Source organism: Cardiocondyla obscurior, linkage group LG09 (genome assembly GCF_019399895.1).
Source record: "Cardiocondyla obscurior isolate alpha-2009 linkage group LG09, Cobs3.1, whole genome shotgun sequence".
NCBI classification, from domain to species: Eukaryota; Metazoa; Arthropoda; class Insecta; order Hymenoptera; family Formicidae; genus Cardiocondyla; species Cardiocondyla obscurior.
In genome coordinates, this window is record NC_091872.1 from 6283543 (window position 1) to 6298254 (window position 14712).

Here is a 14712-nt window from a genome sequence, read left to right on the forward strand (position 1 = left end):
GGACGGTTAAGTTGGAGGCTGCCGGGCAGCTTTGCGAGATGCATCTGCGAATCCTTTACGCTATGAGTTACTCGCGGCACGTGGCGACTCGAGTGGTTCGCCGATCAACTGTATAGATTCCGATGCACTGGTGTGCATACGATGTCAGTGCGCCGGCTGGTTTGTTCAGGTCTGCGATGGTATTTGCTAAACGTGCCTGCGTGCGTGTGCGTGCACGTAACCGACTCTCGCACACGAGCGAAGTCAAAGTTCAGTCACTCCGTAACCTCCTTTCGATCGAAACTATTACACACTAGCCAGCGATTCTCAACCGGCAGGATTTTATTTATTTATTAATCTTTTTTTTTTTTTTACTTTCATTCTCGTTAAAGTCTCGCGACGTCACGTTCGCCGGAATCGTCGAACACCTTTACTCACCGCGACATTTTATTAATCGGTTGAGGAACGAGACGTCAAATTTCCGCGAGATATTCTCCCTCGTGTTCCTGCATGTACGAAAGATTTTTTTATTTATTTATTAATCTTTTTCTTATCATATCTGTCCCTGTTATCGAATCGGAAACCGCACGAAATTGAGGGAACTAACTTGTCGCCCAGGCGCTGTTATTTTATCCGCTTGCGAATTTATTACGTCATCGGGCGCGACTAAATTTTACCCCCCCGAGTTGCAATCGAGTCGTGCAATTTCTCCAAGATGCCACTCCTTCATTAGGTTAATGTACTTGATGAAACGCTTTCACTCTCTTTCGCTTTCGCGGTGAAAACAGTAGAACGTAACCGATTTAAGCCGCAAGACATATAACGGACGTACGTACGTTGCGGAATACGACCCGCTACGTGTATCACGTAGCGAAATAATTACTTGCACCATTCTGGCCAATTACGATGCTCTAACGATCATTAACTTCAGCGGACGCGCGGAAGATTGAAGGGAAACAAATTACTCTCGAACAGTAGATTGCAATCGCGGGTGTAGACGCGTTACTTTCGCGAAGATGCAAACGAGAAAAGCTTTTACGATATAAAGACGCCGAATCGATAGCACCCATCGATGACGAAACGCGCCGCGAGTTGCCGGGACATGTAACAGATATGCGCTCGAATCGCGCACCGCGCAAATCTATAACGCGCCCTAATCTTACGGGATTCTATCCCGGAAATTGTGCAACCATCGCAATCACAGTCGACTACGCTCCCGCGTTATTCGTTGTCTTGTTAGGTAATGGAATTTTACTTCCCAATTTCGACACTTCCAATTGCATAAGGACCTATATGTAGAGTGATATAACCGAGATCGACACTCGATTTTTTTATTTTTACATCCCTAATTGGTAGGAATATCGAATCGTCAAACGGCGCTGCCGAGAAAACTGAGCAAACTCTCTGGTTTTATTAATATGTATTTCTTCCTGAGAATCTTCATTAAAAAAAAAAAAAAAAGGAATTAATAAATTAGAAAAAAAATTTTTTTGAGCGAGTATAAATCTTGAATGATTCGCGTTTTCTTCGCAAGAATATAACGTTTTATTTTTCTAAAATCGTATACGTACGAAAAAAACTTTGTATGCAAAAGCTGCCCGAGTATTTTTTTTTTTCCAGTGCTCGGGCTTACGATGTTTAACGCTACGTCACAATCGGGTAAAATCACATCTCCCCGCGTCCGTTATCGGAAGAATTTAAAATTTATCATGCTTCCTCAGGTTTAATTGATCTGATCAAGGATCGATAGCTCTCTGTAGCCCCGTTACGACGGTTGGAACGCGATGCCGGCGCGCGAAAGTAAAAGTAGGCGGGCAGCACGCGTTGAACTGCTTGAAACGCGTCCTCGAACGGTCGCTGCACCACGAGGAGTTACCCCGGCCTCCGTGTTGAGCAATCAGTCCGGTAACTGTAGTTCAGTTTCGCTTTGGCTTTCAGAAATTTCTCGAACGTTTTGAGACATATCGTCCCAAAAGATTCAACCTCCCGGCAATACTTGATCGGCATTTTACTCCTTAAAATCAATGAAAGCCCTCGGAGTTCAAGTTTTTATTTTATTTTACTTTCTTTTTTTTTTTTTCTTCATAGTCGTTTATCGAACGCTTTTAATAGATTAAACTTTCATTGAAAAACAAAGGTTGAACGTTTTCCTCAAGCTTTGCATTAATTTACGCCGTTATTAAAAAAAGCGGCAGGAAAATTGTAACAGTTAATTATTTTTCTTATCCGAAATTTTATGTAAATTTTTTTATTCCTTTGATTATCTCTTGTTATCTATCTTTCTATATCGCGGTGCGCCTCAAATTCTTCCAGACCTTGGGAGACTATTTGGAACTTTCCGTTGATATCGCGAACGATCGGTCGCTTATAGCGAGGAGGTCCTGTTGGACACCGTTTCACGAACAGTGGCTGCGTTCGGTGGGAGCTTATTCGGTCGTTGGGTTGCGTTGAGCAAGCCGAGAGCGAGCAGCAGTCACCTCGATAGCGAATGTTGAACCCGCGAGAATCTAGGCCAGCTCACTGACACACCGCGTATACGAAAGGCGAGCGTATTAACACACGCGAGTCGGTACGTACGTATCAGCTCCGGTGCGATGTGTGAGTGCATGCAAGTGCGAACGAATGGATAGTGTATCGAGGATCGTCAAGGATTTTCAAACGAATGAACTTTGAATTGGAAAATTTTCTAAACGAGCACCGTTCGCTTCGAATTTGTCGTTACGCTCCCTTTGAAATGATCCACCCCCTCCCCCTCCCCCCAGTCTTCCTATTCCGAATCAAGCTCGGTCACTCGGTTCAAACGAAGGCCGAAACGTGCAATTAATTAATTGTTATGGGAGGGTAATTGAAATGAATTAATCGTTGCGATTCGCGAGCGGGGCGAGTTCGGCGCAGCGCCGAAGGAAAGTACGGAGAGCAGAGCCCGTGTGTACGTATGCGCGATGCGTGCCAGTAACGCCGAAAGTGTCCCACTAACGCGAGAGAACAACGACCTGGCAAGTCTCTCTCGCTATCCCTGCTCTCCTCTCCCCGTACCCCGGCCCATCCTCTCCGTCCTCCGCACTTTGCGTCATCAAACGCCTCTAATAACGTACTGTCGTTGTCGCTCGGCTCGATACAAGCCCGACCCGTTTTGCTCGCGGGAATTAGCGGAGAATTTCGCTCGGTTTTTGCCAACACTTTCGTTGCGAGAGTAACGCCGCGCGAATGTGGAGCTGCGAAAAATCAATTTAGAGAAAATTTGGAATCGAAAAATTGAAATCGAATAATTATTTTTTTTTATTTAATAAAAAAGCGTATCACGTACCTAAAATAAAATAATAACGGTGATGTATAATAGTTTATTTGTACCGATTTGCGTTGGTTTTTTTTTTCGGGACGATCTTTTTAATCCGGAGCTGAAAAATTCCGGTTTCATTAATGCGTTTATCGAACGAGTCGCCGTCTTCGTATCATTAAAGAGAGCGGAAGTCGTTCGTAAAAATGTTTGCCGTCGGAATCGTAAGCTGCCGCTTCGAATCGCGAATACTTATTCCGGCTTTCTCGCTCGGTGGAAGATAGATTTGTTGGTGCTCGATCGACTATTATGAAACGGCGAATTCATGCCGTAGCGCGGACGTCGAACTCGAAGTCCGTTCACAACGTTACGAAATCAGGAACTTTCGAGTCCGCGTGTGCGTTTGTTACACCACAGCGAATTTCTAAGAAATTCACTCTCGAAGTGATAGACTTATTAATTTTGCACCGCGATTATTGTTTCGTCCGTTATCGGCTATTCGATTATAATGCGGATCATTATTTCGATCTTCTATTATATTTCAAGATTCCGCGTCTTCAAAGCCCTCCCGCCGTTTCTCTCCCGGTCTCTCTCAGGCGCCAAACGAGATAACGAGGATCGTAAACATTAATCGCTTCTGAAGTGCTCTACGAGAAACGGATTCTGTTCAATGCATTCATCGTTTGAGTTTCATCCGCGCTAGAAAGCACCAAGGATAAATCCGCCCACGGATAGGCGAAGCGGTTCGTAGTCGCGAAACAGGCAGGCAGCCGTTGTGAAATTCATTAGCGGCTGAATGCAGGCACGCAAGCCTGATCGCGAGGCTCCAATCTTATTGCTAAAACTGCCGCTTAGATAACGCGAAGAAATGAATATCCATTCAATGCCGCTCGCCTTTATTCATTTACGCCAGTCGCGCATAAATCTCGGCGGTGCGCGAGCAAAACATTTACGTTGGATTAATATTCTGGAATTAATCGGACAGGTCGTTTAATAATTTTTTTTTCTTTTTATTTTCTATATCGCAAAAAAAAAAAAAAAAGAGGAAACCGCATGACTTCACTAGAAGGTTTAAATATTGAGAAATGAAACGTTGCTCTGCCTCTTCTCGTTGAATCTCTCCGTCTCGAATGCCATTTTCTTAATAATATTGCATAGAGATATCATTTATTTTCGTTATCGGTCGTTGCTACCGTTTTACGTCACAACGCAAATATCTTACAATAACAGACCACCGCGCTAAATGTTATTCGAGTATTAGAGTGGTACACGGGTATATTATTAATTTTAATATTTTTATCGTCGTAATTAAAGTTTCGAGGATCCGGCAAGAAAGTATCTGCAATAAATCACTCGATGATGTGTAATTCCTGCTATATCTAACATTGTAATCACATGCACGTACATATATTACGGATATCGCACTCGTCGTGTGTGATACGCTTTCGTGCTCTACAAAACAAACTCTTTTATATTTTTTAGATACGCGCTCACATTAGGATAAATCGGTCTTTCTAAAAGTAGAACGTTACCATCTGGTAACAATAAAAATGATAGTAATTTAAAAATGTAATTTAAAAAAAAAAATGACATTTAAAAGGTCGTGAAGATTATAATTTAGACATTCAAATCAAATCAAAAACCATCTCGAGATCTTCGAAAATAAATTCGAGTTATTTTTATTATTGCAAAGGGCCGAGGAAATAGTTTCAAACGCGAGCTCGGAGGGGAAAGAGAAGGAAAAAAAAGAAAAAAAATTACGTTTGTTGTCTATCGATACGGTAAGACTGTGAAAGCACCCTAAGGCGCAAAAACGAATTGCGCGGCCAAGCCGCTCACCCCGTCCTCGACGGCGGTGGTTCGTCGTCCGCGCACGGCCTTCGGAAATGGGGACGTTCGCTAGCAAGCAGTCTCGTGGATCCGAAAGAGGAACGGCGACAGCGACATTAAGAGTCGGACGGAACGAGCGGTAGATAGCAGGAGCGAAGAAGACAGACGAGAAGACGCGAGATAAAGGCACCGGGAAAAAAAAAAGAAAAAAAAAAAAAGAAGGAAGGCTCCACCGGGAGGATATTTTCAAGGGGACAGTTTTCACTCGGCGGTTCGTTCGACTGTCGCGAATAACAGCCCGAAAGAAAGAAGGCAGAAAAGACAGGATGGAATCAATTCAACACATGTATATGTATACACATATCCGTTTCTCCTTCTATGGAGCAGAGCTCTGCCCGCCTCGCTATCAGGGCGCAATGCACTCTCGGCAAGACCTTGTCCTGGCCAGTGGCTTTCAACGGATTACCGCCGTTCCGAAGCGGAGTGCCGGCGACATTATGGTTACGCATCGCATGCAATCCGACTTGTCGTTTTATACCAACGACCCGACGAGCGAAGCGCGGCGCTCGCGGAGCCGTGCTAAGCGAATTCTAAAACCCGGCGGTGTTATATCATCCGAAAGTAGATTCAGATGTTGAGAGTTAATTGCGCGGATGAGTACGCGCGTGTACGCGTCCGCGATATTTGTCTGGGATCTCTTTCTCTCCAACCCTTCTTCGTATACCGCGGCTCTCCTCCGCAATAACTCGGCGGTGCGTATAGTTGTCAGAAGTGCGCGCACAATGTAGCTGGATGGTGCGAATGTATATTACGCGACAAATATGCCGTGGCGGAGTAACGACTCGAGAGGGACGCGGGTTGTCCGAATAAATCAATGGCGGCACCGAGGCCGGGGCGTTGAAAAGTAGGGCTGAAATGCCGCGCGAAAAGAAAAGAAGTTTGCCATATTTTTTTTTTTTTTTTTTTTTCCGCGAGTCACGGTTGCGGCAACGCGAGCCGCCACGGCGCGAAAGTTGTCTTTCGCCTTCGCGTTATCATTGTCGATGACGTTCGTTCGTCCGTGTGTGCGTCCGTGTCCAATGTCCTTTCAAACCCCTTAATCGCAAATGGAATATGCGCCCCCGATTTCGAAGGCCGCTCGGGCAACGCACCGAGTGTCGGTCAACGGAATGATCTGTTCTAACCGTCGGTCTTAAGGCACTCCTCACACCAAATCGCTTTCTTCTCGTCGATCTTCCCCATCGCGTGTCCGACCCCTAGCACTCGTCTTAATTTTCACGTTAATAATTAGGCCTGATTAAATTAATTAGCTTAGATAAGATTAAATTAATTAAATTAAACGAAGCCTCTTGTTTGTCTTTCATACGTCAAAAAGTTTTTTTTTTTCTCCCTTTTTTTTATTCGTCTCGTTAATGACTTTTGAATATATATTTGGCGCTCATTAAATATAACTATAGTAGATTATTTTACGCCGTAAACGTTACAATTGCATTATCCGCGAGCACGCGAAATTAATTAACGTAGTACGGACTTGAGCCAGAAGACAGCTTCACCGGGCGACGTCATTTTCGCTATTGTTCTTTTCCTCGTTTCTAATCAGTCGATTTGCCACGTAGCTGTACCGCAGCACTCGAGAAAGCATGCATCGTGCAGCTGAATGCGCACAGGTTGACTCGGCTGGTTGAGTGAGCGAGCGAAGATGACGTCAGAGCGGAGTTGCAGCGCCCTAGATCGAGGGAGGTCACCGTGTGCCAGGCCGATGGCCCGCCGAGGTCGTACCCTCGGTCTCTCCGCGTCGAGTGCGCTTTTCGTCTAGCCGTTTCTAGGCTAGGCTGGGCCACGTCTCCAGAACGTGGGAGGCCGTCGAGTTACAGCCTCGGAAATCCGATATATCATCTAATAATGCTCTAGGTCACCCAGGTACTCCGAGAAGTGCGATCGTCTTGACCACAAAGGGCTTAAGAATCGTGATATCGCGCCGCTCGTTCTTTTATTCGAGATCGGCGAGCCTATCGATTTGAAAAAAAAATATTCTAAATATAGTCTCGCGGAACTTTAAATCATCTGAGAATCATCGGAATATTTCTATCGTTTACCGAGAAACTGAGAGATTCGTGAGATCGTCCGAATTTCGGAGGTTCGGGGAGCTCGAGAAATTCGAGACGCCAGTTAGAGACTCGTGTGACTTTTTGGAAGATTAACGCGTTACCTAATCTCTCATTGAAATGTGCTATTTACCTCAATTGTTCTCGTTATAGATCGCGCATGTTCATTTTTAATCAAACGAATTGCTCTGCCTCGCGGAGACGATCACCGCGCGCGATCGTTTGATCGTGGAACCGCGGTGAAGGGTGAAGAGAACCTTCCGCCAGTGGAACAATGTACCGCCGTGAACTCTCGGCGTCTCTGTGCCACCGCGGAATCGCGTGTCATGTACGTCAAGTGCAAAGATGCATTCACTGCAGATGCTCGCGCGCGGCCACGCTCGTACCGAGAGAATCTTTAGCGTTATCTTTCGCCGCGATCCGCCCGCGTTCGCGCTTACTTATCGCCGGACAGTCGTCGTTCTCGCTCGCGTATTCAGAAAATCAGATAGAGCTCGATCCATTTGTCGAATCGAGTAAAGGTATACCAATAAATTGAAACAGATATCTTATACATTCTCTCTCCTTGCTCTTTGCCTATAATAATAAGTTTAATCGGATGACGAAATGAAAGAGATAAATTATATATCTTACGTTACGATCGTTGGAAGTTTATTAATAACGTAGCGCGATTGTGTGTCGCTATCCTGTAAACTGAAAATCGTACGGATCTAATTTTCATTATGAGCGCGAAGGCGATGATAGAATTCCGTTTATCTAGTTTAGCATGTAATTATCGGGACGTGTAACGCGCGGGAGAGGAAAAGGATCGTGACGAAACGTAATTGAGATCTTTTTTTTTTTCTTTTTCTCCTTTTTTTCTATTTTTTCCTCCGCCTTCTGCTGACGTTACACTAGAATTTACGCGTCACTTGTGCCCGACGTATAATTTTCCTGGAGAGCGGGCGCCGCGTATCTGTCCGTGTATCTCGTGCGCGTCTTAAACCACACATCGGTCGCATTAGCGTCAGTTTAATCTCTCGAGCGGGTGTGGCGGTGTACAAAGTGCAGCCATTTGTCATTCGAAAACTCTTAGAATCATGAGGCAATTGTTGGCGGCGATATCCTTTCTCCAACTTGGCTCTCGAGCCGCGGTTCAGCACATGCAACTCCCTTTCTTGTATTTTCCCTTTCTTTCTTTCTTTCTTTTTTTTTTTTTTAATCTTCGACAAAAGATAACGTCTCGAATCTATGATTTCATTAATATTCCATTTGTATCAAAGGCTGCAGGATTTTAACGAGATCGAGCGGCGCGTTCTAGCGAAGTGTCTGCGCGCGCAAAAATAGCGAAGGGTCACCGGCCCAACGTGCGAATCCCGACCGAGAAGAGGTGGACGATCAATTGCTCAGGCGGATCATGTTTACCTGCGCACGGCTGCGTTCCGTGACGAATAAACCGCGTATGCAATTTCGATGTAGCCTGTCCTAGTGCGCGGACATTCACCCCCGCGAGTCGAAGATCTCCGATCGGAGGCGAGGTTCCGCGAGATCCCTGAGAAAATCCAGTCGAGTTACTTCGCCGGGTTGCAAAATTTTCTTTTTGTTCAAAGTTCAATTTTCGGATTTATCTCTTCACGTTTCTCTCCCGACGGGCGTGGAAACCAAAAGAGGTGCCGCGATAACACGGGGCCGCAGGATTGTTAATTGCAAAAAGCCAAACGTGAGATTTAACGAACTGGCTTTACCTTTCTCCCTGCGTGTTCAGCCTTACTTCTAAGGTTTCTCGCGACCGATCGGATTGATTATTACGGCAAAAAAAAAAAGAGAGAAAAAAAAAGGGGCGCACTTGACTTACTTCTCGGTTATTGAGGCCTTCGCGCGATTGTACTTAAATTTAATAGAAATATTTTGCCGCGCCGGGTAGATATACTCTGACCCGTCTCTGAATATTCCAACGCCGTGCTCTCGGCCGGCGCGATCGACCTCGACGACGGAGAACGGAGGACGTTGCACTTTGACCGTATCTAATATAAGACACACTGCACGCGAGTATAAATACGGCGGCTAATAGAGTTGACGAAATCATTAGCGTATCGCTACATTTTCGTCGTTGCTCTGGTACTTATTTGAGAAAGATCCCTAATGGATTTACTGCTGAATTTAATGTTTTATACATTCTTTTTTTTTTATTCTATTTAAAAGCTCTTACGACGACTTAAAATTAGATTTCACTTTTTTTACTTATCTGATTAAGTATCTAGATAAAATACGAATATTTTATAAACTTTATATATTTTCTGTTGATTTTTTTCCAATGAATTTACTTTTGTCTTTTTCCTTTTTTTTTTTTTTTTTTCTTTAGAAAATACTACTTTAGGTATCTTTCATATAAATAATTCTAGGATAGCTGTTATTCTTGCGCAGGCATGACGATTGCAACGCGAGAAGACCGTTAGGTACGCAGTGAAAGGACTTGATGCGTTTGAAATTAAGTGTAACGTTATAAGTATTACGAGGTAATAATGTCGCGTTACTATTCGCTTTTTAATGACGCCCCGCCACTGATATTAATACCAAGGATTAAACGATTTGCGGTAAATTCGACGATAAAATAGAAATAGATTAAACGAATGTAACGAAATAACGTGAATAAAATAACAAGGTGCAACTGAAAAAAGTAGAAACGAAGTCTCATATTTGCGTACAACCAAAAATATAATAACGGCGGATATCGAATTAAATTTTTTTTTTTTTAAATAGAAATAAGGTATTGAGAAAATGTAATTTTTCGCGATAGCCCGATCGGACTTGCACGAGATGCATTTTATCTTCGACTGCGTCACAATTAACGGCCGTTACTACACCCGGGTCCGGGCCCACCTAAAGCGGGGTCGCTTTTTTATCAGCGGAACAGATTGACAGGCATAATGATAGCGCTAGTTAAAGCCGTGCAACCGAAACTGGCTGGTACACAGGGGGGGTTTCGACAGTCGCATAAATCCGCGGTTCGATCTGTCGATAAACGGCCGCGCGGGGCCGGATCGTTGCAAGGCGGTGAAAACGCACTTACGACAACGCGCCGTTGACAGCCCAAGGGGTGAAGGAACTTTATCTAACCGGCGACTATCCGGTAGCGTAACGTCTGGTATAACGTAACGCCCGCTAACGCATTACGTAGAGGAGTTACGACGTCTGGCTTTCTGCACTTTCGGCCTAGTTTTGGCGAGACATATCCTATCTGCCTATCTATCTGAGAATTTCTTCGCCTCCTCCGTTTTCTCCTGGCGCGCTCGGCCGGTTCTCTGAGTTTTATCGCCGCTTTTTTTTTTCTTTCTTTTTCTTTTTTTTTTTTTTTCGCGCGGCAAGAGCCGTTTGACCATGCAACGGGGCTTATGTCACCCTCAGTCTATTTGAAGCCCAGGAATGTGCGCTATTTAAAGACGAATAGAATGGAAATCCAACGTCACGATTACGAATCTGCTTTGCAACGATATTAAAGCGGTCTCGCCTTCTCTTGCGAAATCGATGCTGCATTTCGCAGTTCGTTTAATGACTGTCGCATAGTACTCGTTGTATATTTACGCTCGATTTTATTTTTATCAAATTGATTCTGTTTTTACAATCTCGCGGATATTTTCGAACCGCGTGGGGCCAGGCGTGCGTGCGTGTTCTCACGCGCTTCTATATGTCGCATTGTCGATTGGGAATACTGATTGTGAAATATAGAGAAGAAAATTGTAGGCCGAACAATGTTACTTGCAACGAGCGCGAAGAAGAATAGATAGAATAGATAAAAATATTTTTTTTTTTTTAGAGAAACATAGAATCTACGATGTTTGTATTATTCTGCGTATAAAAATTAATTTTTTTTTTATTTAATTGAGCGCGGTTGAAATTAATTTTGTTACGAGCAAGATATTTCATTCGCTCGTTATACCAAGTCCACGCAAAATTGCTGGCCGATGCATTTCCATCTCGCTTCGTTTCCAAGTTTGGATGTAGGATAGACTTTCCCGACCTAATCGTTCCAGTCAACCTACCTCGGTAGCCTACACTCTTATATTGTAGTTACATTGCGAAACAAGTACGAGTCCCAGTTACCCACATTCTGTGCCAGATATTGCTCGCTAATTAAACAATCGACGGTTTGGCGTTCTTATTTCGAGATATTACAATACGAACAGCCGCGCATAAAAATACGCAAAGAAATCGAAGTTTTTCGATAATGTCAGAAAATAGCGCTTTCTTTTAAACTACGTTTTTGTTTGCGCGTTTAAAGGCGCAACTATACGCTTAAATTCACAAACTGAAACAGTCGTCTTATCTCTCGGTCTTTTTTTTTTTTTCTCAGAAACAGTACGAGTCGTAGTACACACGTTCGCAATATGCGTTGCGAATGCACGGCGTGGGACAATTTGTGGGTGATAGAAATGATAAAAATGTTTACCACGGTGCTCCGTTTGAGGCTTCGTAAAAAAAAACAAAAAAAAACAGGGAACTAGTTTCAAATCAATAATCAGACGCGAGATATTCAGACGTCTGTGCACTTTCTCAATAAGCATCGCACGTGGGAGTTGGGCTGCGAGTTTCGTAATTACCAGGCTTACTTCTAGGACATTATCTCGCGCGTGTATCGAGCGGCGCGGACTGCACCTGAAAAATTTCTCGCGGACGGTGGGCAGCGATTGCTACGCGGAAAGTGTCCCACGCAAACTTTGCTAGGCAGCTGACATTGCATAGACATCTATTCTGACCGGCTGCATATCACAGCCCTGTCCATTGTCCGCGTTGCAAGTAGGCCTGGGCACGGGAATGCAATAAAATCGTCTCTCCCGTGATGCCGATACGCGGATAACATTTATGCAAGATGAATTTAAATTTCTCCAACTGCAGTTGCTCGATTAATTTCTTTCTCCACTCGACTATTTGCCAATCTTGAAACCGCGTAACTTTATAAGCTTCATCAAACTCATAACAATTTTTTTTTTAATTTATTTGAGGAACTGATGCGTTAATTAATAATATTTACGTAATGTCCAAAATGATAACGCCTTTCGAGAAGTTACTCGCGATCGATTTATTTTAGAGTGTGTTAAGCTGTAACGAGACATTTCTTTTTTTTTAATTTTTTTTATAGTTATTTCGGAAGCCACGTAATTATATTTACGTATTACGCTTCGGGTAGGGTAGGTTAGGCTTCTGCAATTAAATTACAATGGCATCCGTGCACCGTTGTTCGCTACGGTCTCACCACTCACCTGATCCGACTTGTATTTTCCGTAGATGTAACCCACGTGTTCGCCGCGCGCATACACGCGTGTCCGCTAGTGCAAGGGTTTAAACGGCTTTCACTCTCTGAGTGTTGGTGAGTCAACGATAACTTGGCAGGGGAACTATATTATCCGAACGTCTGCAGGGCCGTAGTAAAACAGTTTACTGTTTTATAAAAGCTTTTCAACATTTTTGGTTTATTTTTTATTTTTTTAATTTTTTAAATTAAAGTTTTAATCGGAAATTTTTATTCTGAAAAAAAAAAAAAATTCTGAGTAGATGTTTGAGATAAACTGATATCTGGTATAATATTTTACAAGTATTCTTACGTTGAAAAATCGTAATGCCTGACATACTGAGGTAATAAAACAATTCAATGACTTTAATATCGTTAATGCGGTTCGGGCCGAATTTTTATTACATCGTTAAATGGGGTAACGTAATCATTTCTGGAATCGTGAAAATACAATGAAACCTAGATCGAATTTGTCTGATGCTGAGATCCTTGATCCTAATGACTGTGCCAATTGGCTGTAAGAACAAAGCAATTCTGTTCCGAGGATATGATGTGGTTTAATCTCGATTTGATAAGATCGATTCTATGTCCAGTTGGTGAGAACGACACGCATTCAATATCTGCGTGTATTCATCGTGCGAATTCATTTGCAAACGATTAACATACTTTTAAACATTTAAAACGAATTGAAGACGATTAAAAATAATACGTTTTAATGAAACGTTCAGTAAAATTTATTCTTCGAAAAAGAAATAGGGGGAAAAAAAAAGGGAAAAAGAAAGTGAAGAATACTTTGAGCGATTTCGGAAAATCGAGTTCGAGGCCGATAAATTTGCCGATTTGAACGGTTCTTTAAATCGAAATTCGGAATCTGGTGGATGAAGCTGAAAGGTGATTCACGAGAGCGAGTGATCGAGCGGGGTGGACGAGCGGCGGTGGCACTTGGGTGATCCCGGCGGCTCGCGGCGCGCAGGCGCTACGGCGCGGCGGCACACCACGCTGTGAAGAACTCACTCGCGTACTGCATCGCACGGCACACACAGCACACCAACTAATCAACGAAACCACGAGCGCGGAGTAGCGTCGATTTGCAAAGTACGGCCACGCGGTCGCGCCGACGAATAAATTCGATGTGAGAAATTGACCGGGTTGGATCAAAGAGGAGAAAATAGTGACCGAACTGAATCCGATATCTGGATCGCGCGAGCTAATCGGATCCAGCGATCGCAGAGATCAACGGACAAGTGCGTGGGCACATCGGGCAACCCCTGAGTGAGATTTGGACCTGTCACGGCCCCGCTAGTCAGTGAAAACGGGACGGTCCCGCGTGTCCCCGTGGCGTGGCATGTGCTTCAGCCGTCTATTGTTTACGTTCGGGTGGACGAGGCGTCATAGGGAGGCGCGCATTGGGGCGATATAGCGCGACTGTCAGGGGCGCAACTCGCGACTTTTTTCCGGTGCCGGGCGATGACTGTGCAGAAGGTCAAACCACGCGGTACCGCGGCGGAGGAGCAACAACCCTCGGCGTCGGACATCCTCTCGCCGTCGGGCGAAACCCATGAAAATGACAAGGAGCAGTCGGGACGGAATTGCTATCGCGGAACTGGCCCGCAGGACAGCGAAAATCTCCTGGGATGCGTCTTGGCCGGTAAGTGAAAGACTTGACGAAAGGGAGAGTTTGTGCCCCCCCACGGGCGATGCTCCAGCGCGCTATATTACGCGTCGTCCGCGGGTCTCAACCCGTTAGTACACCTAACGGACACGCGGAAAGATTCCTAACGTAACACACGAATCGCTATTCATGTAGGAAGGAATGGAGAAAGAGGCGTTTTCACTTTCCAGCGCGGGCAGGAATGTAGGTCGCGGGGCCCGGGACGAGGCCGAGTTCGTTGCCCTCGGTCGGCGGCCTTCTACTCGGCGCTCCGGCAATTTTTCTCTCTCTCTCTCTATCTATCTTTCTCTCTCTCTACCTCCCTGCTCCCTCGGTTTTCCTCCATCCCCGCCTGGTGTTACCCACACACGCGCCTCTCGTCCACGGCACTAGCCTAGATAGTGCGAGAACCTCTCTAGAGTCTCCCACCCTCTTTCACGCACACACACGCGCGGGCGTTTCCTCCTCTCGCTATTCTCTTCTTTCTTTCGCGCCGCGGCTTCCCTTCTCGCCTCCTCGTTCTCTTGGCGAGTCGCGCGCTCGCGATCTGCCGTCTCGTTCTCTCCCGACTCCGACAGGAAAGTGGGTCGACGGGGCCTTGGCG

At 44.8% G+C, this 14712-nt stretch overlaps 1 protein-coding gene across 3 annotated transcripts in view; it reads left to right on the forward strand.

The window, feature by feature from the left end:
- Positions 1-14712, forward strand: part of E75 (ecdysone-induced protein 75) — an 81088-nt gene that overhangs the window by 16740 nt on the left and 49636 nt on the right. Inside the window, exon 1 of one of the 3 annotated variants that reach the window (XM_070661944.1) lies at positions 13910-14105. The exons of the other annotated variants lie outside the window; for them this stretch is intronic. Within the exon in view, the coding sequence (XP_070518045.1) occupies positions 13925-14105 (181 nt within the window). The 5' untranslated portion in view covers positions 13910-13924. Of the gene's footprint in view, positions 1-13909; positions 14106-14712 lie in introns of those variants that run through there. 3 annotated transcript variants of the gene reach the window in all.